Source organism: Lemur catta, chromosome 12 (assembly GCF_020740605.2).
Source record: "Lemur catta isolate mLemCat1 chromosome 12, mLemCat1.pri, whole genome shotgun sequence".
NCBI lineage: Eukaryota > Metazoa > Chordata > Mammalia > Primates > Lemuridae > Lemur > Lemur catta.
In genome coordinates this window covers 33,487,814-33,515,083 of record NC_059139.1, presented here as the reverse complement: position 1 = coordinate 33,515,083, position 27,270 = coordinate 33,487,814, and the positions used below count along the sequence as shown (strand labels likewise).

At 40.1% G+C, this 27,270-nt stretch overlaps 2 protein-coding genes across 3 annotated transcripts in view; one reads left to right on the top strand and one right to left on the bottom strand.

The window, feature by feature from the left end:
• CDC20B (cell division cycle 20B) overlaps positions 1-13,205 on the top strand; it is a 52,639-nt gene extending 39,434 nt beyond the window's left edge. Inside the window, exons 9-12 of one of the 2 annotated variants that reach the window (XM_045565647.1) lie at positions 550-775; positions 5,200-5,325; positions 5,810-5,915; positions 10,759-13,205. In XM_045565647.1, the coding sequence (XP_045421603.1) occupies positions 550-775; positions 5,200-5,325; positions 5,810-5,915; positions 10,759-10,856 (556 nt within the window). In that variant the 3' untranslated portion in view covers positions 10,857-13,205. Of the gene's footprint in view, positions 1-549; positions 776-5,199; positions 5,326-5,809; positions 5,928-10,758 lie in introns of both variants that reach the window. The other variant, XM_045565646.1, reaches the window with a different exon arrangement.
• A 2,231-nt stretch (positions 13,206-15,436) lies between these two features.
• Positions 15,437-22,658, bottom strand: GZMA (granzyme A). The gene is made up of 5 exons (XM_045565644.1): positions 22,537-22,658; positions 19,755-19,899; positions 18,111-18,252; positions 17,654-17,923; positions 15,437-15,670 (listed from the first exon to the last, which is right to left on the bottom strand). Exons 1-5 carry the CDS (start codon positions 22,604-22,606, stop codon positions 15,509-15,511), a joined length of 789 nt encoding a protein of 262 aa, XP_045421600.1. The 5' UTR covers positions 22,607-22,658; the 3' UTR covers positions 15,437-15,508.
• Between the last annotated feature and the right edge of the window lie 4,612 nt (positions 22,659-27,270).

Below are 27,270 nucleotides of genomic sequence, written 5' to 3'. Positions count from 1 at the left end.
TACTATGGAATATGTTAAGCTTTCTGGGGCATGTTTTCAATTTACATACCCCTAGAAGTTAGAGCTAGAAGGAACCTCATAGATTATACTGTTCAATGGTTCTCAAACTTGAACATGTGTCAGAATCACCTGGAGGGCTCCAAAAAATACAGATTGCTGGCCTCACTGCAGGAATTTCTGATTCATTAGGTTTTGGCGGGGAGGGGCTGATTATTTGCATTTCTAATTTCCCAGGTGATGCTGATGATGCTTCACTTTGAGAACTACGAATTTAGTTTAACTGCTTCTTTTTAACCAGAAAAGCTAAATGACTTGTTCTATGATCTTAGGTAATTGGTCTAAATATATATTGCTTTTTTTTTTTGAGACAGAGTCTCACTCTGTTGCCCGGGCTAGAGTGCCATGTTTTGCCTGTGTTTTGAACCAGTCTGAAGGGGTCTTTCAGTAGTTTTACTTTGAACTCTGCTTCCCTCCATGTTTTTGAATGCTTATGTGGCAATAGAGCTTAATTTTTCTGTCATGTAAACTGCCTTTTTACCTCCCCTGCAGCGGGTCAAGGCTGGGGCGTGTCTATCATCACGATGTTCGGGTCGCCCAGCATCGTGTTGGAACTTTTTGCCACAAGCAAGCTGTGTGTTCTCTGAAGTGGTCACCAAATGGCAGGCTGCTCTCCAGTGGCTGTAGTGACGGACTGCTGACAGTGTGGGCCCACGATCCAGGTGCCGGTGCACAGGGCCAACCACTGACAGTCATACCCCAATCTACATCAGTCAAGGTAAGAAATCCAACAGCTTTCTAGCTTTCCTTTACTCAGAGGCCACTGAATATCTTTCACAAACAAAAAGAAAACCATTAAGCCAACATTTTGAGATTTTTCTTTGTCCAGAATTTGTTTTGGATTTTGTCATCACCATCCTTAAAGACAACCCTGTTCATACTCCCCACCTGTGAGATTTTTTGGTTGTAGTTGACTGAAACCAAAGTCGAGCTTCAGTTTAGGCAAGAAAATAAGCTTATGTTTTCATGTAACTGGGGAGTCCTGGGTACATACAGCTGGTTTCAAATATTGGCTGGATGTAGGGCCTTGAATAACGTCCTCTGAGCCCAGCTCCTTAGCTCTTGGTTCTGCTTGTCTCTGTTTAGTTTCAGTCTTCCTTCGGGTTTCATTTTGTAGACAGAATGGCTCTTGGCAGCTTTAGATTTAGATTCTCTTAGATGGGAGCTGGATAAGAAGTCATCTTTCCTTATAACTCAGGTAGAAAAGTGCCAGGGAGGATTCTGGTCTGCTTTTGGTCATGTTCTCATCTCTCAGTTAGTAGTTTGAGCCAGAGAGATGGCACACTGATGGGCCTGGGTCACAAGCTCACACCCAAGAAACGAAGGGTGCTGTAGAGGTAGACCGTTGCTCCACTGTGCTCCACTTAATTATTTATTTCTCTGAATTTTAAATTCTTATACCTAGTATAAAAATCCATACTTTCCTTTTTGGAGGCCTTGGTGTCACAGATGTATGTCTTGACCTCAATGTAGTCTCAGAATATTTATCATTCATAGAAAAAACAAATGGTCCTACCTTATAACTACAAGCAAGTTTATCACAGAGTTTCATAATATAGGGTGGAATATATAGTGATTGCTGCTACTACACAGTGTCTGGCTTGTGGCTTTTAATGTCTACAGGACATTGAGAATGATGTTAGGTCCAAATTCCCATTATTCATGACTTGGGGAAAAAAACTAGGAAAAAAGTATGGAAAATATTCTGTCTGCAAACAAAATACAAAAACATAACAAAGCAAAACAAAACAAACAGATGAAAAACTAAAGCCAAGCAAAACAAGTTACCATCTTTTTATTTTTTTGAGGCGGGGTATTACACTATTGCCTAGAGTAGAATGTAGTGGCACAATCATAGTCACTGCAGCCTTAAACTCCTGGGCTTAAGCAATCCTCCTGCCTCAGCCTCCCAAGTAGCTGGGACTATGGGCATGTACCACCATGCATGGCTGGTTTTAAAATTTTATATAAAGATGGGGGTCTCACTATGTTGCCCAGGCTGATCTTGAACTCTTGGACTCAAGAGATTATCCCACCTTGGCCTCCCGAGGTACTGCGATTATAGGAATGAGCCACTGTGCCCAACCAAGTTGCCTTCTCAGATGCCTTGTTAAAAATAAAATGGATTGAATTACTAAATGTAAGTCTTCTTCATGAAGAGTCTCTGGAAACTGGAACAAGCCAAGCCTGGCAGGTAATACCTGGGGAGTCACAGGAGCAGTCACTAGTTACATCTCTATATTCAGCACCAATTAACCGACTGGTGTAGCAGGACAGGACTTTAGAGGTTGACATCTGTGTGATTCCTCTCATGGTATAACTTCTAGTTTTGTCAAAACAGCTTATTTATAGCAAAAGCTATTTGGAAGTAGGTTATTTAAGAAAATGATTATTAACAAATATAAAAAATATTGAAATCCATCATGTGGTAAAACTGGGGTCCATGGACTCAGAGGAATTCCTAAACTTCCTGAAATTGTATGCAAAATTTTGTATTTCGTGAAATAGTCCTTTTCTCTCGCCCAGTCAGAGGTGTAGCTGAATGATTATTTAAAAAAGACAAAGTAGGTAACTGTAAAGTATGATACACATATAGTATTTTATTTTGACTGAAAATATTATATTCACCATATTCATTAAACTATACATTCATTCACCATGTAGTTCCAAGGCCTTTACTTTGAATGTAGGTTGGCTGATTAGAGTTCTTCATTGTCTTTCTTGTATGAACTATAGCCATATTTTGTTGTTCAGAGTTTCTATTTATATTATGTGTTCTGGTTGTCTATTGCTGTGCAACAAATGACTCCAAAACTTAGTGGCTTGAAACAACCACCATTTTATTATCTTTTGTGATTTCCCTGGGTCAGGACTTTGGGAAAGGCTCATCTGAGCAGTTCTGGCTCAAGGTCTTTCATGAGATTGTAGTCAGACAGTGACGGAAGCTAAAAGTGCTGAGGGCTGGACCAGTTGTTGGCCAGGTAGTCATGCTCCCCTCTTCGTGTAATTCCAGAACTTCTCAACCATTGTTTGGGCTTCCTCATAACATGGTCGCCTTAAGCCGGTTGGAGTTTGTGCCTCAGGGCAATAGGTTCAGTGCTTCAGAGAGCAAATCACCTTTTATAACTTAATTTCAGAAGTCACTTTTGCTGTATTCTATTGGTTACAAGCTAGTCACAAATCCTCCTTGATTCCAAGGTGGGAATTAGATTCTGCCTATTGATGGAGGGAATGGGCAAGGTTTAGAAGGCATGTTGGATGGCAGATAGTGTTGCAGCTATCTTAGGAAAATACAGTCTGCTACAGAATCTTTAGAGTGAGAACCTAAAACCACTTATGAAGCAATCAGAGTGCATAGTCCTTGTAAATTTTCATAAAAATTTCCTAGTTTTTGATAGTTAATTCAGCCACTTCTGATTCAACATTCTCTTTTCAGGAACTAGCCTGTATTTCTAAAGAGCTTCCAACATATTCCAACTAAGTTTTCATAGAAATAACAGTCATCTTTAAGCCCAAATAAAGTAGCTGATTCAATCAAATTTCATTAAATCACACAATTATAATACCAAGTTCATCTGTCATAAACAGGTTTGGTAAAACACAGTGGGCTCTACAAACTTACAGCTTAGTGGAAGCAGAAGTTTAGAGCCTTCTAGAGAATAGACTCCCAGCACGTTATGGTAGGAGTAAATATGTTTTACAGGAGGAATGGAGAACTTTAGTAAATATAGCAAGTTGGTTAAATGAAGACTAGTGAGCATCTACTATATGTTCAGATGTGTGTTTTTAAAAGATGGACTTGAACTTGTAAGGAAGTGTTAAGGTATAGGTATTTTAGTGGCAAAAAAATTAAACAATTTACATAGGGGAGGTACTAGAGAGACAAATGCATAGGAAAAAATTCATTCGTGCTGATAAGAAAATAAATGAAAAATAAATCACCCTTATCTGTTTTATAATTATTATAATGTCATTAGATGCAAAATAACATTTTTAACTTCAAGTAACCTTTAGCCAGGATGAAATTAGTATACTCATTTTATTCTGGTGTTGCAAAATGTTATAACTGTTTGAAAAACTTTGTGTCAACTCTATTGAACCTTGGAATTTACTTTAAAAAATTTGTCAGAAACAAAAAACGTATAGAATGTATTCATTACAGTGTTCTTTATAAGAGCAAATAACAAATGAAACACAAAAAATAAACAAAAATCTACTCTCCAAAGAAGTTAACCCAACACAAACCAAACCAAAATAAAATAAAAGACCAACATGGGTCCAACATTAGGATAAAAAAATTAATCAGCATACAAAACATGATGGAATATTATAGGATTGTTAAAAATGACAATTATAAAAAGTATATTAAAACATGGAAAACTATAATAGGTGAAAACAACAGGAAAATTAAATAGTAAAAGCACTATGTTTGCTACTTAATTAAATATTTTTACATGCAGAAGATAATATACAAAAATGAGGGTAGTTACCAGGATGATTAAAGATATACAGATAAATATAGCTGAAGTGTTTGTTAAATGTTCTTTAAAGTGATTGTTACTAGTCATTTCAGTGATTACTATAAATGTGTGATACTAAATCCTGTTTTTCAGAGTTAACTATAATAATTTCTAAATAAATAAAAGGCAATTTTATTTTCTGAAACGTATTAGGATTTGGAATGCATGAGATTTTTGAGCTTCGAGCAGTCATATATAGCTCCCTTTTCTCTGACCACTACCTGGAACCTAAGGACACAGGGAGACAAACAGAAAGGCTGCATTCCAGAACTAGTTTCTACAGGCACATGTGAGCTACTCCAGCAGCAGATTTTTGCCCCATATGATGTGTTCCATGTAGTTTTCCACCCATCTTATTACATAATCTTTTCATGTTAAAAATATCCACAATTGTTATCATAATTTGAGGAAGAGTCCTTAGGTGCCTTCTCTTCCAGAAGTGACTTGTAGTCCCTGAGAAGTAATCTCTGGAGGGGCAGTTGCTCCTACCTTTGGATAGGAGGCCCAGGAGAGCTGCCCTGTGTGCAAAGCTCTGGGACTTCTGCCTACCTGAGTGCATCACATTGACAACTGCACATTCTCCGAGGCTGACCTGCCTGTGCTATTATTTGGAACTTTAAAGGCCATGGATTGGTGTCCCTGGAAGTCTGCAGTCCTTGCTGTTGGAGGAGGAATGAAGGATGGATGCTTACGCATCTTGGATTTAAAAACTGGGAGGAGCATCCGGACCCCAAGCACAAACTCACAGGTAAAGTTCTCCCCTGGAGTTCACTTTTATTCCAGTTTTCTAGAATCTTATCAAAATAATTTATGATAGAACATAGGACCCAAACACACCTCTCTTTGCCTACTGAATCCACAAGGAACATCAGTTCCCAAGAGTTTCTTTTTTATGTAACCTCTTCAATTTAATTTGTATTTCCTTTTTTTCACATTTCCCCTTTCTCCCTGCTGCTTTGGCTGTGAAATTTGAGAATAGTCTGGCTATTCCTGGCCAGTGACCACAGTTCACTTGAATTCTTCAGTTCATTGCACCTAAGCCTATTTGTACACTTGGCCGTTTGTTGCCTTGGAATAAACTTTCCTAGAACTAACGTAATTCCCGTAACACCCCAACCCCACTGTACTGGAGGATGGGTTATGGACAGAGCCTACTGCCTACAATCGGTTAAAGTACATTCATAATGAATTGGAAATGGCCATAATTCTCTATTTTTTGGTCATTTTTACAGATTTGTTCCTTAATCTGGCTACCTAAGACAAAGGAGATTGCAACTGGCCAAGGTACTCCTACGAATGACGTGACTCTGTGGACCGGTCCCACTCTGTCCAGGTCAGGTGGGTTTTTTGGTAAGTAAACGGTGAGTAAAATGCCATGTCTCTATAGAAAAGTGAGCCAGTGGAGGTAAAAGCCTTGAATGAAAGATTTTCTCCTTCTGGTTCTTTGAAGTATATATTTCATCAGAGGAAAAAGTCTTATGCCTGCTATGCCTCACAGAGTGTATATTAATAGATGAATGTTTCTGAATTTGACTAAGATTGTTCATCACTCAAAACTGTCAGATCTCCTCCTCCTCGCATATGTGTATGGACGATGCAGTGGGGATCTTGAGCAGTTTTTGAGCTGTGTTGTTGAACTCTGGAGGAAGCATCACAGACCATCTTATTGTGAAGGAAAGCCAGCAGTGCCAGCATGTGGGGGTACAAGGGGATCTGAAAGGGTGAGACCGTGTTACATGTGGGGAAGCCACTGCCGGTGGTGAGACTTCCCCTGTGAACCCCGCCCTCGCAAGGCAGACTGCTGTTCTCCCTCTGCTTAGTTCTACAGACTTGTACTGGATGCTGCTTGAGAGAAAGACTCCATGATGGGGAACAAGACCCAGGCTCTGTCTCCAGGGTCTTAAATCCTCTTAGGTGCCATCTGGAATGTTAAAGGTGGCTCGGAGTGAGTGGGTGTCTCCTAGCCAGCCTGGGAAACAGGAAGACAGAAGTGGTGGTTGATGAAGGAACAGAGCCCTGGCATCCAGTCTCTTGTAGACTCTGATTCTGTATCCTGTCTTCTTTCCCTCTCCACTCACCTGGCCTCCTGGTCAACCCCTGCGATTTATTTATTCATTATCTACCAATGAAGCATGCACTATTATTTATGCCACGCACTTTTTGGGGTGCTGGAGACACACAGGTGAATGAGAGAGACAATGTCTTTGCCCTCATGGAGCCTACGCTTCTGTGGCAGGAGACACACTGAAAACAAATATATACAATTTTAGGCAGTGATAATACCACAACTCTCTTCAGAGATACTGAAAATGTTATTTGGCAACAAAAAAACACCCTTCTCAGATAGACTTCCTTCCTGTGCTGGTCAGCATGGCTGGACCTCTGGCCAGCTGTGACACCGTGTGGTATGGTAAATAAGAACATAGGCAGGTCTTGACAGAGCCACTTTGGTGGCCAAGTACAAGCGTAGGAGGAGCACAAGTTGGTACTTTCCATGTTTTTAATCATAAGACATGCAATTCTCTGGACCTTTTCAGGTTAGAGAAATATTTTAAATTAAGCCTTAAATCCTGGTTCCTCACAAAACTACAACTGCAGCAGCTAGGCAGGGCCTTCAGCTAGGTGGGGACATGTGGCAGACACTCGAATCATTTTGCCAATGCTTAGAATCGAGAATGAAGAATGCACTCAGCAGGTACATTGCTTTGTTTCTCTGGCCTTAACAAACTGTTTTAGTTTTTACTTCTTGTGAAATTTTTTCATTAATATTAGACAGAATTTCAAAGAGAACAATTAACCATTTCTCCTCTTAAAACATTATGGTTGGAGAAGAGGAGGTTACTTTTGAGCTCTTAGATGCTAATTTCCGTCTCTAACCCAGTAGTTTCTCCTATGTATAGTATTTCCCGAAAGTGTCTACCAGGATGGTTGTTATAAAAAAAACATGTCATGTGGTCAGATAAGTTTGGAAATTCTGGGTTAAACAAGAACAGATTTTATTTCTTTAGGACATTTCAAAGGCTTGGATGTATTCATATTATGCACATTGTACATCTGTAAGAGAAGGTGATAGCATTCAGCGTTTCCCAAACACATTGGGGGAATCTTTTGTAGGGGAGCATCTTGAGGTACGTGTTTCATGAGCACGCTTTGGGGAGCATTGCTGTGTGGCATGGGACTGCTCAGTATTTAATTCCCACGTGTTTGCACTGTGAGTCCACATGTCCACTGTGGGTGAAGGACAGCACTCTGGACATCCACCCTGGTGACTGAGATCTGGATCAGGTCTTCTAAATGCGGGGTTGTGACCCAGTGGATTATGAATGTAGTGATTCAAGGTCAGTATTAAAAAAATAGAATTGTATAGAATAAAAAAAATGGAAAAGTAAGTATTACTTTGTGAAACTTTTACTATAGTTATATAGTACCTATATGTGCATACATATGGGTTTGCTACATAAAATGTAGTTTTGACTGTGGGTTGTGGTCAGAGTTTGGAAAAAAGCTACTCTAGATTCTGGTCATACCTTTACTAAGCCTCACCCTGTTAACCATAGTCATGATTCTCTGGGGGAAAATTTCAGTTAAAGAGGCCGCACCCACCTGACTACAGAAGAAAGGTAACTTATAATTGTTCCCACTTACTAACGAATTATATTAATAATTTCTCAGCTTTCCAACAGGAGTACGTAACTTCCTAGCTTACAGGTGAGATCTGGCCTTTGACTTGGTTTCATGGCACCTGTATTAGTGTGTAGTCTCATTTGGGACTACAGCTGCATAAAGAAAACGAAACTTTCAGTGCTTTCAGTGACAGTATTCTTAGAACTTGGGAATGTAAACCCTAAAAAAGAACCTTTATCTGAGATAAAGATGGCATTTCCCATTATTAGTAAGTTAAGATCATCAATGTGAGAGAAGAACTTCAAGATTGCCTTTGCTTCCTATTCAAATGCCATTTTCCTAACCAGTTACAGAAGTAGCTATCCAATTTTTAATTCAAGATAGTTTTCAAAGCATGCTTTAGAAAAGACTTGGAATTTTTTTCCCTGTTATTTTTCCTTTTTCTCTTCCCCTTCATCTTAACACAAAAGAATGAAGGCATATTTATCACCTATTATATTTATTAAGTAGACTGTTATTTCTTAGGTTTAATTTAAAAGCATTAGTGTAATGTTCTATGTTTATCTTTTTTTTTTTTTTTTGGAGTGCAGTGGCTATTCACAGACTTAATCATAGTCCACTGAAGCTCTGAACTCCTGGGCTCAAACAGTCCTCCTGAGTGGCTGGGTCTGCAGGTGTGTGCCACCGAACCTGGCTCCCGTATTTATCCTTTTAAAACAACTAAATCCAGTTGATTTTCATTTATATGGTTCTAATTTTTTTTAAAAAATGGACAGTGACCTTCAGTAAAAAAGAGATTATTGTTCTGAGTTTGGAGTATGGTCCAAATGGTTAGAGCATTGAATTGGATCCTAGTTCTGGTTCTGTCATTAATTCGCTGGATGACCTTGGGCAAGACATTTAATATCTCCAAATCTTTGTCTTCACCTATAAAATCACGGGGCTGCATTTTATCTATGAATCCAAACTTCTTTATGTTTAAGGGCCAATCCCATGTCCTTGGGGGCACCTTTTACTGGTGCGTGTGCACATAGGAGAGCGTTGGAAGTGATGTGTATAGATGGAGAAAGCCTCCAAGTGTCTGAGATATGGCTCCTTCAGCAGTGGAATAGTGTTTTTATACTCCTTTCTGCTGAGAACCTTGTATCAGAGTATGAGATCATTTCTGAAATTCCAGCTCTCAGTTGAGTTGTGAGCAATATGGGTCCTTTGAGGAGCTGACCACCCATCTTGTTTGATTTTAGTTATGCCCCCATATATCTACCCACTAGGAATCTTATCTGACCTCCTTCTTGCCCATATTCTCCTAGTCCCAGCCTCCTTTCAGGGAGTCAGCTTCATCTATTTTGCCCTAAAGTTTTCAGTATTAAAGTTACTGTTGGAATAGGCCAGGTTTTGCAAAGCATTTTCCAAGGAACACTAGTCCTTGAGATTCTCAAGTCAAAAGGACACTGTGGTCAAATCAGTCTGAGCAGTGGTGCCTATTGGGGCCTCATCTCCAAAATGTTTACAATGCATGTAGTAGTCCTAAAATAAAGAAGTGCTGAAATAAGGAAATATGTTGAATTTTCTTAACCCAAACCTCCCAAATTAATGTGAACATGAAATACTCTTTTCATTTTTAATACCTATTAACCTCATGTAGAATTAGTGTAAGACAACAGGAAGGATATTGTCTCTAGAATTTTCTAAGCGAGACTCACACATGCTTTGTGGGAGAGCTTTTTAGGTCATTTTTCATTAGGCTGCATCAGTTTATTTGATTAGTCCCCTGAAACCTGGGTCCTAAGGGGATGGCTTTTGGGGGAGGGTGGGCTCTGTGGCTCTGGCATTCCTGGCTGTGGGTGGATTAGAGAAGACAGAGCTGAGAACAGTGTGGGGCGTGAGTGGTGTAGCAGACTGAGAAATGGTCTCCCAAAACATATCCACGTCAAATCCCTGGAACCTAGGAATGGGACCTTATTTGGAAAAGTTACATTTGCAGATGTAATTAAGTTAAGGATCTTGAGATGAGATCATCCTGGATTATCCAGCTGGGCCCTAAATCCAATGACAAGTATCATTATAAGAGACACACAGAGAACAGACACATGCAAGAGGAGGTGATGTGACCACAGAGGCAGAGACTGGAGTGATGTGGCCACAAATCAAGAATTGCCAACAGCTGCCAGGAACCAGAAGAGGCCAGGCACTGAATTCCCCCTAGAGTCTCGCGAGGGAGTGCAGCCCTGCGGACCCCTTGATTTCAGACTTCCCAGCTCCAGACCTGGAGAGAATCCATTTCTCCTATTTTAAGCCACCCAGTTTGTGGTCATTTGTTATGGCAGCCACAGGATGCTGGCAGGGTTGGGGGTGGGAGAAGAACCCTGAAGGGGAAACACCTAAGAGACACCTCAGCTATGGGAGAGTGTCCCAGCCAGCGTTGACTGCTGTTTGCCGGTGCGGCTCAAGAGGAGCCAGCTCTGAACCTGCTGGCTGTGGGAATCCCTTTATCCTGGGACAGCAGCAGCCCTTGTCGTGCGGAAGGAATATGAACTGTCTTTCTCTCTTCCCCCAGGCCACAGAGGCAGAGTGCTGCACCTGGCTTCGAGTCCGGACCAGACCCGGGTGTTTTCTGCTGCAGCTGATGGGACAGCCTCTGTATGGAAGTGCTAGTAGTCACCCAGCCCTGCTGAGTTTGTTTCCTCATTTCTAAGTGAAGATAATGACGTTGGTGTGTCTTCTCCATGGGGTTGTCATGAGCATTGAGCACAATGAAGTGCCCTTCCTGACGTGAATGCAACTTCTCATCTTCTTGCTAGGTTACTTTGTTCCCTCCACTTCCTCCCATTGTGTTTCCCAGAGACTGCCTTTGACTTCTGATCTCTCTGCTCTCCTCCTCCTCCTCTTCTTCCTCCTCCTCTTCTCTTTCAAGACTCATCTTCATGACTTGATATTCAGATAATATCTATAGCAAAGGTTTCTACTTTTCTCCCACCTGACTTTTCTCCCAAACTCCAGCCTCATATTTCTGACTGCCTCTGGATATTTCCTTTTTCAGATCCTTTCCTGGCTTTAGCTCAATCTCAATACCTTGAAAACACAGCTCATTCACTCAAAAAACATTTGTTAAATTCCTACTGTCACTCAGGGAGCCTCCTGATTACTCTGTTCCATGCTGCCCCGGTACACCCCAGGCTCTCTTTTCTTTTGTTTCTCCTAGTCATGTCCTGAGTACCTGATGGCCCATCTGTTGTAACTGCCTCCTAACTGGTCCTCCTGTCTTTAATCTTTGGTCTCCATAGCACCACTGGGTTAAGCCTCTAAAAGCATCGTGCCGAACCCCTCAGTGCCCTGCTGGTAAACTCAGTGACACCCTGTTACCTAAACCCTTTGGCCTCCATCTCTGGAGTCCTGAGCCCAGGATCTGGATTTTGGGGACCTGTTCTTGCCTTGGTTCTGCCATAAACAGGCTGTGTAACCTTGGATGTGTCGCAACATCTGCCAGAATAGGAATTTGGATTTGATCACTGCTAAGGTTCCATCAGGCTTGATCAGTCCACTGCTCTGTCTTGTTAATGTTAATCCCCATTCATCTCCTACATTAACCTTTGGCTAAGTCTGGTGATTTCTTGCCTTGATAACCTTTCTTGGAGCTTTTCTTCTAATCTGGAATTCTTGCTCCTCTCTCCCTTTTCTTTACACACCTGTACAAGTCCTAGCCTCTCCATGAAGTGTTTTGAAATGATGTTACCTGGGTTTGAATTCTTGGCAATAGTCTGTATCACCTATTTGGAATTAATATACTATCGTAGTTGTTTTAAAAAATCTTTTATTGCTATGTGAATCTTTGGTTATTCTAGTTTTAACATGCTTGTTATGGGAGTTGAGGGAGCATGCATTATACTTTTCCATGCTCCTTAGAATGTTTGTACATGCCAGATAATAAATACTGGTTGATTTTTCTTTTTGCTTTGTCATAAAACATTTTTTACCAATGTATACCCACTCCCTTGTGCCACCAAAATCCATAAAACAAAACAGAAGCTTTGATAATTCAAAAGTGTAATAGCACATACAAGGGGAATTATAACTCTTCTGTAAATTAGTGTTAATTTGTCAATAATTTTTTTTTCTTTTCCCTATTTTTTAAATTTAGAAAATCTGCTTGGTGTAGTGCTAGTAATTTTTATTTTAGAAAATTTTAGGCCACTGAAAGCTGTAAATGTGATACTTTTCTGCAATGCACATTCTTGTTTAAGCTAATGGTTTTAATTTGCTCTTCTTAATTAGCCAGCTATAAACTGTAAGAAAATATTTAGGAGAAAATGAGCAAGATGATTAGATAATTTCCAGAATCCCCCACCATTCTGTTCTGGGGACTTCTGTCTTAACACTCATGACACTATGTCATGATCAAAGTCCACGTCTATCAATACTGGTATATGAACAAAGGGCTCTCATTTAAGAAAAACATTAATGTATCTTTTACCTTCTATTAGTTTTGGTGGGAAATTTGGGATATGGTTTTCATAAAGAAAAAAAATAAACTTCCAGATAATACCCAAAACAGAAGCCTTCAGTACAACTGATTTTTTAATTTTGTAATTTAATTTATTATTAATTTATTTAAAAATTTTTATTACATGAAGTAAAGTATGTAAACCTTAAGTTTATAGCTTGATGATTTTTAAATAGATAACTGTGTAACCACCATCCAGATCAAGACATGAACATCTCTAGTACCCTAAAAAGATCCCTTGTCAACTCGCAGTCAACACTCTCCTGTTATTCTGCCCTCTGTAACCATGGATTAGTTTTTCCTTATGCCAACTTTAGGGAAATGGAATCATACCATATATATTCCTTTTTTGTCTCACTTCTTTTACTCAACATTGTATTGCATGTAACTATAGTTTGTTTTTTTCATTGCTATGTAATATTGTATGAATGTATAACAATTGTTTATCTGTTTTATTGTGGATTGATATTTATTTCCAGTTTTGACTTACAACAATAAAGATGCTGTGCACATTCTTGAACACATCTTTGGTGGACAAAAGCACTCACTTCTGTTTAGTATACACCCAGGAGTGGAATTGCCAGGTCATAGAATATGTGGATGTTGAGTTTTAGTAGACAGTACCAATTTTCCTAAGAAGTTGTGCTAATTTAAACTTTCATGAGCAGTGAATGAGGGTTCCATACAACTACCCTTTAAATGGAGTTCAAAATCTGTATAAATATTACTAATAGGGACTATTCCATCCTTTTACTGTAGTTAAAATCCTAACTAGGAATTAGAGATTATAGCAAATATCTAAAATATCATCCTAGTGACTCTCTTCGGACCCCTTTTTAGATATTAGACCTCACTTTGCAGTATAAGGGTTCTCATCCCTGACAGTATATTATAATCACTGGGGGGCTCATATAAAGAGTACTACATCTAGGGTCCCACCAAATACCATTTAAATCAGAATCTCTAGGGGTGGGGTCTGGGCATTGGTAATTTTAAAGAGCTTGGTGAGTCTAATTGCTGTTGAAATCACAAGAGACTTTTGGCCTAGGTCCAGTTGCTCCACACACAAAAGATTCAATTATTGAGACAACAAGGAATGCCAGGAAGAAAGGAATTTTTAGTATGACAGGTCTGTTGGGAGAATGTGAGAAGCTGACTGAAATCCAGCTGCCTGATTAAAGGAGATCATGTGCTTTGAAAAGTGTGGCCACAGTGCCTTGGGGTGGGGCTGGTGGAGGTGTAACTAACAAGGGGCTGGGTGCATTGGGGGCAGGTTGTGGGGGAGGTGAATCTGGGTTCAGGAAGTTTGCCCAGGGGCCTCCAGAATGTTAGCTCCTGGCCAGGGGAGGTGGCTCACACCTGTAATCCTAGCACTCTGGGAGGCTGAGGCAGGAGGACTGCTTGAGCTCAGGAGTTTGAGACCAGCCTGAGCAAGAGCAAGACCCTATCTTTACTGAAAATATTAATAGAAAAATTAGCCGGCATCGTGGCGTGTGCCTGTAGTCCCAGCTACTCAGGAGGGAGGCTGAGGTAAGAGGATCCCTTGAGCCCAGGAATTTGAGGTTGCTGTGAGCTATGATGACACCACTGCACTCTACCACGGCACAGAGGGAGACTGTCTCAAAGAAAAAAAATGTCAGCTCCTTTGTCTTGCAGAAAACCCACCATTTGTGGAAAGCAGCTCAAAAGGTCAAGTAGTTAGTTAAGGGAGAGGATCATAAAAAAACATATAGGGGTTACTGAAATTTGTTCATGGGGCTAGTTACATAATGAGCAGCTATGGTTGAAAGCCAATGTACTAGTATTTTAGCCAGTTTTTAAGCTATCCTCCTTCCTTCATCTTAAGAGGCTGTCTCTTAGTGTTGTATGTTCTTGGTTCTGATGTATATTATGTATGTACATGTGTGTGTATGTGTATATATGTATATATAAAATACATATAATATATATAAAAAATTTTTATCCCTAAAGGGACTGATAGAAATGGAAGGAATCTGTTCATATAATCATACCTTGAAGTGACTGCTGGGCTGATAACTATCTATTAAATTCAATATGCTGAAAAACCATTTGGGGGGCTTTTTCCAAAGAAAATATTCTGGACACAATTCGACACTCCCTCCCTACTATGGGATGGCAGCCACCATGATTACCGTGTTGATTGGACCTACTCAGGGTCGAGGACAAGGAGAACTGAGAAATCACCTAGGTAGTCCAAGCTTAAATGCAAGGTACTGAGAAAGAAGGCTGACTTCCTTTTGTATAATTTTCGTGGCTGGCCAAGCACTTTATTTATATCCCCGAGAATTTTAATTTCTGTTCTTTACCTGCCTTTGGAAAACAAAGTAAAGTATTTTTTGTTTCTATTTGTCCCATAGACTCAAGTTCTTGCATGAATAACAAGTGTTGATGTGGAGCAATGGCCTTGAAAGGACAGACGGTTCCTTTTAATCCAAATGCTCCAGACTGGCTGTTTGTCTCCTGCAGAATTGCTGAGCCCTTTACTGTACTTGTTATTAGACAGACCCGATCTTAGAGTCACTCACGCTGGGCCCCACTGTAGTGAAGTGAATAATTCAGGAAGGATTCCCCTGTCACTTGACACACAGATGACACTGGTGACATTGGTCCCCCTCCCCTCCCCTTTGCGTTATCCACAGGGTTGCCATATGACTCTGTTTCAGTTTGCCGGTGGAGATCTATCTGCCCACAAAAGTTACAGGAGGAAAACAGATACAGTCATACAAAATGATTTTATTTGTGAAAAGATTAAGAAGTGACAGCAAATGAAACAAAATGCAGTTATCTAAACTGCCCCTTTCATAGTCTTGATTATCCAGTTGAGGTGTTTCTTTGAGAGAAGAGTATAGACTCCAGGCGCCTGAGGGACTCCGCATTGCTCTGGAAGGCCAAAGGCAGTGATGCCTCGGGGAACACCCCCACATACCAAAGGGCTCCCAGAATCTCCCTGGGGGAAAAAAGCGGGTGGTGGTGGGGTCAGTGTCAAGCATCACCATGAGCTAAATGGAGGACACGCTGCAGCGTTGAATGTGGAGTTAAGACCAAACTTGATTTAATTAAAAATTAGTGCTTAAAAGATCAAAATGTTTGGAAATATTTTAATATTTTTGAATTGGCTCACTTGGTTTATGAACCAGTGAAACTTGTTTATGTTGTCCACTAATTTTGAGACTGATTCTCTGCTTTTGGAAAGGAAAGCTTCCTGTTGGTCATTTTCTCAAAATGCTTAGTAACACAAAGGGTAAAATAGTCAAATGCAGATGGTATAATGAGGCAAATGGTAAAAACGATGTTTTCTGGTTCCTCCAGCAGATAATTGTCTTTCCAGAGAATAAAACCAAAGCAATCCCTTTCAGGCAAAAGTCAGCCTGACGAATGTATGAAATTAATGTAGGGATAAGGCAGAAAAAGAGGGTCGAGAGAGTGTAAGTGCAGCCATTTTGGCCGATACCAGACTGTAGCCATCTTGAGCAACGAAGTCACCAGCAGGTCACTGGCCCGGGACCACCCAAGGATGGATGAATTACTAAGCCGATGCCTTACCAACTGTTTATGCTTACCCTTCTATGACAGCAGTTTATGATTAACCTTTATGGCCTGACCACAAGTTTTTGAACATTTAAAAATGTTACCATTGTCCCATAAGGAGTCCTCCTCTGCTTGGGAAAGGACCCCTACTCTGTCTGTGGAGTAGGGTCTATTATTGTCTGTCTTTCTCTCAATATGTTGCTATTTGGCTCACTCTCGAATTCTTTCCCGTGTGAAGCCAAGAACCCACTTGTCGAATTCAGGGAGCTTTCCTCCCTTCACTGGGACACCCCTTGTATCAAAATAAGGAACCATCTGAGAACCTGGGGTCCTCCCTGAACAGGTATATTTCTCCTGCCTGTTACAGTGCCTGGCGTTTGCAGAATTAGTCCTTTAGTTTTAATTCATCAATAGCCAATTCCAGGGCTATTGAGAGGACAGGGAAGGATTGCTAAGCTTCAGTGGTGGGGGTGGCTGGTGGGAGGGGACTAGCATCTTGGGATGCTGCCATGGCCTCCGCATGCTGCACGTGACTTCCAAAAGCATGAAGGTTCTGGCTTCCTTCCTGGGTGCCCAGCGTGGTGGATAGGGGAGGGAGTAGGTGAAGGAAGGCAGAGAAGAGAAAGAAGAAGGTGCTAAAGCTTTGGCTAGTTTTGGTCCTGGAGGCAAGACATAGTTTCAGGGAAGAACAGAGAACTTTGGATCTTTCAATCTCTGATAACTCCCAGACCATGCACACTGCACACTCCTTCTCTTCAGGTAATAATACTCTATAGGGTTTTTAGGAAAAATGAGAAATGACAAGGTAGTACTCAGAGCTTAAAAATCTGTGAAGTGTTTCTTCTACTTTTGCCTTTAAGCAGAGCCCTGTCCCACCTTTCTCGGGGGACTCTGGGATGGAGGCTTGCACATTCTCTAGTGTGAGTCATATTTGGAAGTTGTATACTGGGGATTAAGCTAAATTCTAGGAAGCTACGGCATCTGGCCTGAGGTCCTCAGCCAGGGGAGGAGGTGCGTTGAGAGGGGAAAGGGTACTAAAGGCTCCTAAGGACTCCTGACTTCAGCTCTTCTGAGTTTGTGTATCTTCAAGTTTGAATCTCTATATGTTAACATGAAAAATGATAAAAAAAAAAACCCATTGCTTCTCAGTGGTTTTTGATACAAAATCAGGAAGATATAGTAGTTCAACTCATACACTAGCAGTGAACTTCTTATTTTTGATTAATGACTCACTTGAGCCGAGCACATTAATTTACTTGACTGGGGTTTTGTCAACCTTCTTTCAAAAAACACTAGCATCCTGTAGAAGCCAGTGTCATGACAAGACAAAGCATGGCGCTACATTTTCAGTACCTGCATGACTTACTCCGACAGCTAACGTGTGGGGTCTTATTTTACTTACATCGCATGAGTCTTTTCCACCTTTTCGGCTTCCAGCACAAAGCATATTCTGTCCAATCACAGGATTAAAATTATAATGCTTTTCATCATTGCAGATTTTTCTGTCTATGATGGTGACGTTGACTTCTTGCAGAGTATCAGATGGAGGAGACCTGTTGTGAATCCTCCCCCACCCTGCAACTCGACATATGGTTCCTGGTTTCACATCAGCCCCCATTTTAGGTAGACGAATGATAGCCACATTTTTGTTAATTATTGTTTTTTTATGCAGCTGTTGGAAGACAAGCATAAAGAGTTAATAGGATGAGACAAATATTAACATTTTAACTTAAATTCTAGCCCAACCTTCAGGGTCCCCTTATATGAGTTTATAGGGGCACTGAGGGAAGGTTTTTATGTAGGTGGGCAGACTGTAGGAGGTTCTGTGATTTTTTAAGAAGACAATTAAAGGTACATACCTGTAAAAGTTTAAGATCACCCTCATGTGTGTCCGGGTCAAAACATGGGTAGGGAAACTCTTTCTTAACGAACATTATCTGTTTTTCTGGCTCCTTATTGGTTTTTGAGTGAGCCCCAAGAACAACCTGGGACATTTTGTTCCTGAGAACAGACACAACACTATTTACTGGGTTCATTCTTTTAATTAGGAGCTGAGCATATAATGTGCTGATCAGTTTCATTGTCCCATTTGTAAATATGGAGATAGAGGTACTTCTTCAGAAAGAAAATGTGTGCTTGCAAGAATAAAAGTAAGATGCTTATGAATGCATTCTCATTCTCATTCTCATCACCATCAGTTTATTTGTAAAGAGCTAAACTAGGTTCATTGAAAAACAAAGGAGAGGATAATATGGCAGCAAAGCCAAGTCTTGAGCTTTTCTCCCCACTCCCCCTTGTTTAGCTGTGATGGAGAATCACTAGAAAACAAAGGTCTCAGTAGTCTAGAGACAGAAGCCAAAAGCTGTAGATAGTTCTAAAGTAGCACACTGAAGGGATCTTTGTAAGAGAACAACAAACTCATCTTAAGTGGGAAAACTTTCAGAAACAGATTGCTCAGTGGAGGACCCAATTTGCATGGTGTTGAGTGTGTGTATGTTGGGGGCACAGTGGTCTCATGAGGGGTTCAAGAGTCTTTCCTTCTCTTACTCCATGCTAAAGGTTCATTTTGATTAACAAAATCAAAATACTCTCTGATATACTAAAGATTAAGGCTATCATCATTCACAACCTAGTATAAACTACACCAATCAGATATTCATGCTGCTTTTTTTCCATGATACCAGCTGAGCTTAGTCTCACTTAAGACAAAATATCACATGGACCCCCCAAATATATACAACTGTTATATATCCATAAAAATAAATAAATTAATTAAAAATAAAAGAAAAAGACATTAGAACAGTGCTTTCCAGTGGATCACACTTTGATGGTGAAATATTTTAGAAATATTCACCGTCCATTATGGTGTCCACTAGCCACATGTGGCTACTGAGGACTTAAAAACGTGCCTGCTGTGGCTGAGGAACTAAATTTGAAATTTTATTTAACTTTGATTAAAATTTATATAGCTACGTGTAGCTAGTGGCTATCATATTGGACAGCCTAGGTTTAGAAGCTTGATTTAGGGAGTGGAGAAAAGATGAAGACTGGGAAGAGGTTTGAAGGTCGGCAGAGTTAAGAGCTGGCTGAAGGTGTGAGAGGAAGTCACTAAGGGCTAAGGCAGGCATTGCAAATGAGCTTTCTCTACTTGACGGCTGTACCCAGGCCTCTGAGGCGCACTGAAAGTTTTAGCCTTCCATGTTGTGGCTAATTCTGTTTGGTCACACAGTCATGACCTGAAGCAAAGTTTTACAGCCCCTGTACCAGATGGCTCTAGCAGACATGTACAGCAAGGGCTCGTGGATGCTGCTTCTTCATTGGTCTGAGTCTTTGTGGCAAGTCTGGGCTTAACATTCTTTTGGGCTAAAGCAAGTGCCCAAAGACTTAATGATGTAAAAATACATGTGAACCTCTTGGGTTTTAGTGGGATCTACACTTTTTATTAATGCTTTCCCAAATTAGAATATCTTCACAAACATTTTTTTAAAAACCCAGGCACTTACAGTTTACAGTGAGCGGCAGTCAATACCCAGTCTTCGGCGATCAAAGCACCAGCACAGATGTTTGCTTTGCTAATGTTAAGTAGGACCATGTAGGGTCTTGAATGAGGAATTACTTGATGTCCTCCAATAATTTTCACACAGGTATCTGTTTAATAGAAAAAGGCAAATCAGATTGCCCCAAAGAGCTCTCTATAGAGCCATGTTTGTAAGACTGGTCATTCTGTTCATGCTTGGAGAGGAATCCTGGATGACAGCATTTTCCCCTCCTTTTACTCCATGTAGACCTTCAGACATCTGAATGTCAGTCTTATTCCTGTTGCACTCTGAGAAGGTCTTGCTCTTTTGCCCACAGAAGCCATTCCTTTTCACCCCAAGCCCTTGCAAAGTCACAGCTTACAAACGGATATCAGCACCTTTTAGCTCTGACCCTACCATGAGTCTTTTGGTTATTGTGAGACTTTTGGTTATTAAACTGCACTGTCCTCACTCGTAAATTGAGAAAATGACATCTATCACACCTCAGGCTCCCTGGCAGTCTCCAGACCAAACCAAACAGTTTAATCCAGGGTCTTTTCCAATGAGGTAGGGGAAGGGAGGAGGGAAGATGTTAAGAGTAGAGAATTCTGCCTTAGTAAAATTTCCTTAATGATAGATTGGGAGTAGAGACCCATTGTTAGAGAACAAGGAGAACTAAACAGAGGCAAACCACATGCTGGTGGAGGGGACCTTGTGTCTTTGGGATATACTCTTGGCTGTCTGCTTTCTGCACCAGATGTTCTTGGATTCCTCTAAAATATTTCCCTCCACCATCAGCTGAGGTTCATGCTTTCTTGATTAGGGCACAGTGCCTCTTATTCCATCATTAAAGCTAACTCATTGCCAAATTCACGAAAAGGTGTGAACGATAGATACAGGAGCCTTTCCTAATTGACGAGGGTGTGGCTAAAGGGAAGAGAGGGACCACAAGGTCTCTGCTTTCCAGAAGGGAGTTAGGAGGGAGAAATTCCAGGCTCTAGAAATAAAAAGGTAAGGAATTTATAGAAACCAAAACAACTTCACTCACATCCCAATTTTTCCTAGGGTGAGTCATGTATAGATAGAGTACAAAGGTGCATTTTGAGGCTTTATGGGCTTCAGAATTCATGAACTCAACAAAACACTCCCTTTGACAGAATTCTGTTTGGTGAGCACATATACCCACCTCAGAAATAAGTCCACATGTCCTACAAAGAACCACACTGAGAAGGGTCTGGGGTAGGGTTTGTAGTAGGTGGGAAGCTTTTAAAAACTAGAAATTCCTGGTCCCTACTGAGAATTAAATCAGAATTTCTGAGGTTAGAGCTACGATGTCAGTATTTTTTCAAAGTCCCCCAGATTATTCGAATGTGTAGGAAGCTGAGAGCACTGGCCCCAGAGCATCCAGCCTTGCTTGGCTGTTGTCTGTTCCCTTTAGGGACCAACATTACTCTCTCTGAACGCAGGAAACAAAGTGGAGCAGAGCAAGTTGCCTTTGCTGTTTCCTTTGAAGCAGAGATATGGTTGGCTTTTCCACCTGCTCTGTTTTCACTCTTATGGAAAATTTAACATTCCTGAATGTAGTCATATGATGCCATGCTTACAACATGCCAACCCTTTGTTCCAAATGTCTTACAGCCTTGTTATTTTAACATTGCTTCTCATTTTCAGGGCAAGATAAACCAGCGAACTTCTTTGGTAATTCCTAGCAAGACAGGTAATTACCCAAGCCAGGGGTCCCCAATCTATGGTGAGTTGTATAAATATTTCATTATATATTACAATGTAGTAATAAAATAATAATAGAAATAAGGTGCACAATAAATGTAATGTGCTTGAATTATCCCGAAACCATCCCTCCCCCCCCACCCCCCCTACCCCCCGTCTGTGGAAAAATTATCTTCCATGAAAACGGTCCTTGGTGCCAAAAAGGTTGGGGACATCTGACCTAAGCCCCTGCCTAGCACTCCCACCTCCAAAAGCTGATGGACCCTGGGGAGAAACTATGGCCGGCTCCACATTGCCCCAGGTCCAGAGTAGTCCTCACTTCCTAGTAGGTTCTTCAAGGAAAATCCAGAGCTACCCAGGGGCTATTCTCCTTCCAGTGACAATGCCATGACTTTTAGAGCATTTCAACCCATGCACATGGAACTCACACAAAAGCAGAGATATTGGTTGCCATTTAGTAGACCAAAGAAGTAGCTTAATACAAAAGAGTATAACATTCCCAGAGTGGATATAGGGGCTTGCCCAGTGTCCTAAGGTGTTCCTAAGGAGACTCAAGCCCAGAGAGATAATTATAAAAATTTAATTCATTCCTGGTTCACTTTTGGTGTCTAGGTCAGATTTGTCTTAACTGTCTTTAAAACTGTCTATGCATTTTCTGCAGCAAGAAAGGCTGAACTGATGAAGGCACCACTATTATTTTCCTGAAAGTTACTAATTGTTTTACTAATTCAAGAGTGTTTTATTTATTTTGTTTGCTCCTTTTTCCATTGTACTTTTTGGCAATTTCAAGCTACAAATTGGAAGCAATAAGCATTGGTGGTTCTGTTATCTTTTGTAAAGAAATTATAAAATGAAAAAAGGATCTTTTTCCTTCTAAAATAAGGAAATATTTAGAATCCAAGAGAGAATGCTAACCATTTTAAGGCTTGGGGGGAAAAATTTCTTTCAGTGTCAGAAGGTAATATTACCAAATGGTCACTGAAAGTCTGCTCCATTTTGCTTCATGGTTATAGAGGAAATGACAAGAATCAAGTCTTACCTTCAGGAATTAGCAGGAGAAAAATGACAACCGAGAGAGAGGATGCCAGAAATGCACAGGGGTTCCTCATTGTGGCTGATGTCCCCACATCAATCAACTGAAAACCTGTTTTCAGTTCTTGACTGCCCCTACCTATATACTGAGACTCAAAAGGATGTGGTTTCCTTTCAGTCTTTTTTTCTTTCAGGTTTCAAAGTTTTAGCTTTAGGAAACTAAACATGAGTAAATGACAGCAGTGAAAGATGGCTCATTGACAGCAGGCATGATTTCCTTTGCTAGGGCTGTGAAGGGGGAGAGCAGAGGAATCCTCCAGGGTGGGTGGGGGTGAGGGGACCTTGTTGCCATCAGCGCAGGGCACACCAGGGGAGAGGGGAAAATGTCTCAGCGGAGATTTCCAAGACTCTTTCCTTATCAGCAATACTATCTGCAGTATCCATGACTGGAAGCTCTTTGGAGACTTAAATTCGAGCTCTATAAAATGTCCTAAAAATTGGTCACCAATCACAATTCTTGGTAGCTGTCTCCTTGGGTTATATAAGAATTAATAGGCCGCCTGCGAGTGGAGGACAGGAGGGAGACTTATTTACCTGTAAGCTCCTGGCCCAATTTTCCTACCCCACTTTGTGCAGAAAGGTTTATTGTGCTCCTGCCTGGAGTCTGTGGCAGGAATGGGGACATGGGCTGGTGGGGCAGGGGCTGCTGGCCCTTCCCGGCCCCCTGACTGCCTAGTTTACAGCTTTAGATGCTGAAGCGATCTCTGAGTTTTTCCCTCCTCCCCCCTCTTATCCTTTCTTCCTTCTTGATGTATTTAGCTGAGAAGAAAAATGGGAGACAGACATGCTATCTTGTTCCAGTGTTGGGGAGTGTCTCACTCTGAGAAGAATGAGTGAGCCTCAGTGCCTGGAGGAACAGTATGCAGTATGCTTTCTCTTAGGAATGTTTGCAGCTGTTTTTCTGAGCTGAGGATGTGGTCTCTATTACGATACATATGGTCATATGTTCTGTCAGGATGTTTGGTGTTGAAACAACCATCCTCGCCGTTAACACCCTGATGACTTCAGACCTAGTGGTTACTTCTTTAGAAATCACATGACCTTAGAAGGGAGCCCTGCTGAGACCCCTGTGTTTCCTTTTCCCAGATATTACCAGTGCACCACGAGTTAGCCATTTTCAGTAATGGCAGCGGGACACCTTGCTTCTGGCTTTGGTGAGTCATTTTAGTGCAGACTTTAAAAACCAATCAAATTTTAATTGAGTATACTTACTAAAAATTTCTTAAAGGAAACATTGATAGTTTTGTTTCTTTTTATGTGAATGTGGTTGTTCTTCCATTTACGTTTACTTTTAACAGTTTTATGAGATATAGTTTACACACCATAAACATCACCCATTTAAAATGTACAATTCAATGGATTTTAATGTATTCACAGAGTTGTGTAGCCATCACCACAATCTAATTCTAGAAAATTTTCATCATCCCCAAAGAAGCCTTTGTCCCTTAGCAGTCACCCCCATTAGACAACTTCTACTTTCTGTATGGATTTGCCTATCCTGGACATTTCATATAAATGGAATTTCATACAATACACACATTTCATACAATATGTGGTCTTTTGTGACTGACTTCTTTCATTAAGTTTAATACTTCTGCGTTTCATCCATATTGTAACATCTCTCAGTATTTCATTCCTTTTATTGCCAAATAATATTCCATTATATGGATATAACACATTTTATTCAATCATTCATCAGTTACGGGCATTTGAGTTGTTTCTACTTTTTAGCTATTATGAATAATGCCTCTATGAATATTCATGTATAAATCTTTGTGTGAACATATGTTTTCATTTCTCTTGGGTCTATACGTAGGAGTGAAATTACTGGGTCATATAACTCTATGTTTAACATTTTGAGAAACTTCTAAACTGTTTTCCAAAGTGGCTGCACCATTTTATATTTCCACCAACAATGTACAAGGGTTTTAATTTGTCTACATCATTGTCAATATTGTTATTTTTAAAAAATAATTGCTATTCTAGTGAGTGTGAAATAGCATCTCATTGTGGTTTTGATTCACACTACCACGCCTGGCTAATTTTTCTACTTTTTGTAGAGACGGGGTCTTGCTCTTGCTCAGGCTGGTCTCAAACTTCTAACCTCAAGCGATCCTCCCACCTCAGCCTCCCATGGTGCTAGGATTATAGGCATGAGCTGTAAAGAATTCTATGCGTAAAGAATAATCATGGAATGGTTATTCCATGGCCAGGAATTACCATGCCTGGCCAAAAATTTTTAATTTTAATGAAATCCAACTTATAAATCTCTTTTATTCCTTGTGCCTTTGGTGTCATATTTAAGAAATCATTGACAACCCAAGATAATAAAGATTTACTCATACGTTTTCTTCTAAGAGTATTACAGTTCTATTTTGTTTTTACATTTAGGCCTATTTTTTGAGTTAATTTTTTTGTATGGCTTGAGATAATTTTTGTGTATGGTTGAGGTAGAGGTCCAACTTCATTCTTTTGCATGTGAATATTGTTCCAGCATTATGTTTTGAAAAGATTATTCTTTACGCATGGAATCGCTCTGGCTCTTTTGTTGAAAATCAATTGACCTTAAATGTTAATAGTATATTTCTGAACTCCAAATTCTATAATATTTATAGGTTATACTTGTATACATATTTATAGATTGTATTTATTAATGTTATCCTTATGCCAGTACCACACTGCCTTGATTACTGTAGCTTTTTAGAAAGTTTTAAAATCGGAAAATTTGAGTCCATTAACTTTGTTCTGTTCTAACAGTATTTTCCAAGATTGTTTTGACTGTGAAATATAAATCTTAAAAATTGTGTATGCAGCTATTTAAATTCTTGGGAAAAAATTTAATTTATTCCAGTGTGAATGAGCCATTGCAATGTTGTAAGCCAATAGTTTTCAAAATGTGGTTTGTGAACTGCACAGGTTCCCGAAAACCTTTCAGGCCCTTGTGAGGTCAAAACTATTTTCATAATAATACTAAGATGTTTTGTCTTTCCCTCCCACCCTGTGTTGACATTTACACTGATTGCACAAAAGCAATGAAGGATAATACTCCTGGTGCCTCATTAGGAATCAGTGTAGTGACACCAAACTGTACCAGTAGTCACTGTATTCTTCATTGTCAGCTACTCTCAAAAAAAAAAAAAAAAAAAAGCCAATTTTACTCAAGAATGTCCTTGATGAAGGAGTAAAATTTTTAAATTTTAATAATCTTTATCCTGTAGTAAATGTCTTTTTAATATTCTGTGTGATGATGCAGGAAGTACACATAAAGTATGCATACAGCACTTTGGCTGTAACTGAAGCACAACGCTTGTCATGAGGAAAAACACTAATCTGTCTCTTTTTGGAATGCTGTTTTTACTTGAAAGAATGCTGACAAAGTATGATTATTCAGACATGGGGATTTGGCAGACATTTTCTCACATATGAATGAAATGAGCCTAACACTTCAAAGAAAACAACTGACAATTTTTGTTGCCAATGATAAAAGTCGGGCTTTCAAGTGAAAGTTAGAATTTTGGGGAAACTTGTGTCTGCTATCACAAGCTTGACATCTTCCCAACATCAAAAGACTTTCCTGATGGTATGGGAGTCATATTACCCAATACGACTTTTAAAATACCATGTAATGAAATGTGTCAACATTTGGAAAATCTACATAACTCAGTGAATCTATATTTTCCAAAAGGGCAATGCATGCTGTTACATGCATTTGTTTTTGAGTTTGCTGTACTCTTTCCAAGGTAGCAGAGTAGTGACTCAGTTATTGAGAAAGATGATTGGAATCATATTAATTAATTAATTACACAAATATTTATGGAGTGCCTGTTAGATGTCTGATATGATGCTAGATGCTGAGGATAAGAAGCAAAGGTACTTATTCACTACTCTGGTAGACATCTATTTCTTGACATGGTGGTAGCTAAAGAGGTATGTTCATTGTGATAATTAATTGAAAATTAAAATGTGTGCAAGGGGAGGAAACTGCCTGCTTATGGCACAGACTCTCAGGGCTGGCAGAGTTATGGGGGTTTGTTAATTCATTTATTAAAAATGTTTATGAAATACCTAGATACTGAGGATGCATCAGTGAACAAAACAGACAAAAATCCCTGCCCTCATGGAACTCACATTCTAGTGGGAGGAGACAGAAGTAAATAATAATAACTATTACATTAAATAATAATGTAATAAATGAGATATATAATATATTTGAAAATGATATATAAAAGGAGTTCAGGGTAAGGGGGCAAGGAGTGTGGATTGGGGGTATGTGCATTATGAGGAGGTGACATTGTAGCAAAGATTTCAAGGAGGGTGAGGCTGTTAGCCATGAAGATATCTGGGGGGCTTTCCAGAAATAGGGAAAATCTAATACAAAAGCTCTAAGTGTGTTCCATTCCTGGTGAGTTTGAGGAAGAGCAGGAAGGCCAGTGTGGCTGGAAAGAAGCGAGTAAGGGAAGCCCAGAAGGGAATAAGGTCAGACGGATAGAGGGCCTATGGGATGCTGTGTGGACTCTGATCTTTATCTTAAGTGAAATAAGGAGCCACGAAGGGCTATGAGCAGAGGAGAGACATGATCCGGTGTACTTGAACAGGGTCACTTTAGCTACTGTGCGGGGAACAGACTGAACAGGAGCAAGAGTGGCAGCAGGAAGATTAGGAGGAAATTATAGTGATGCAG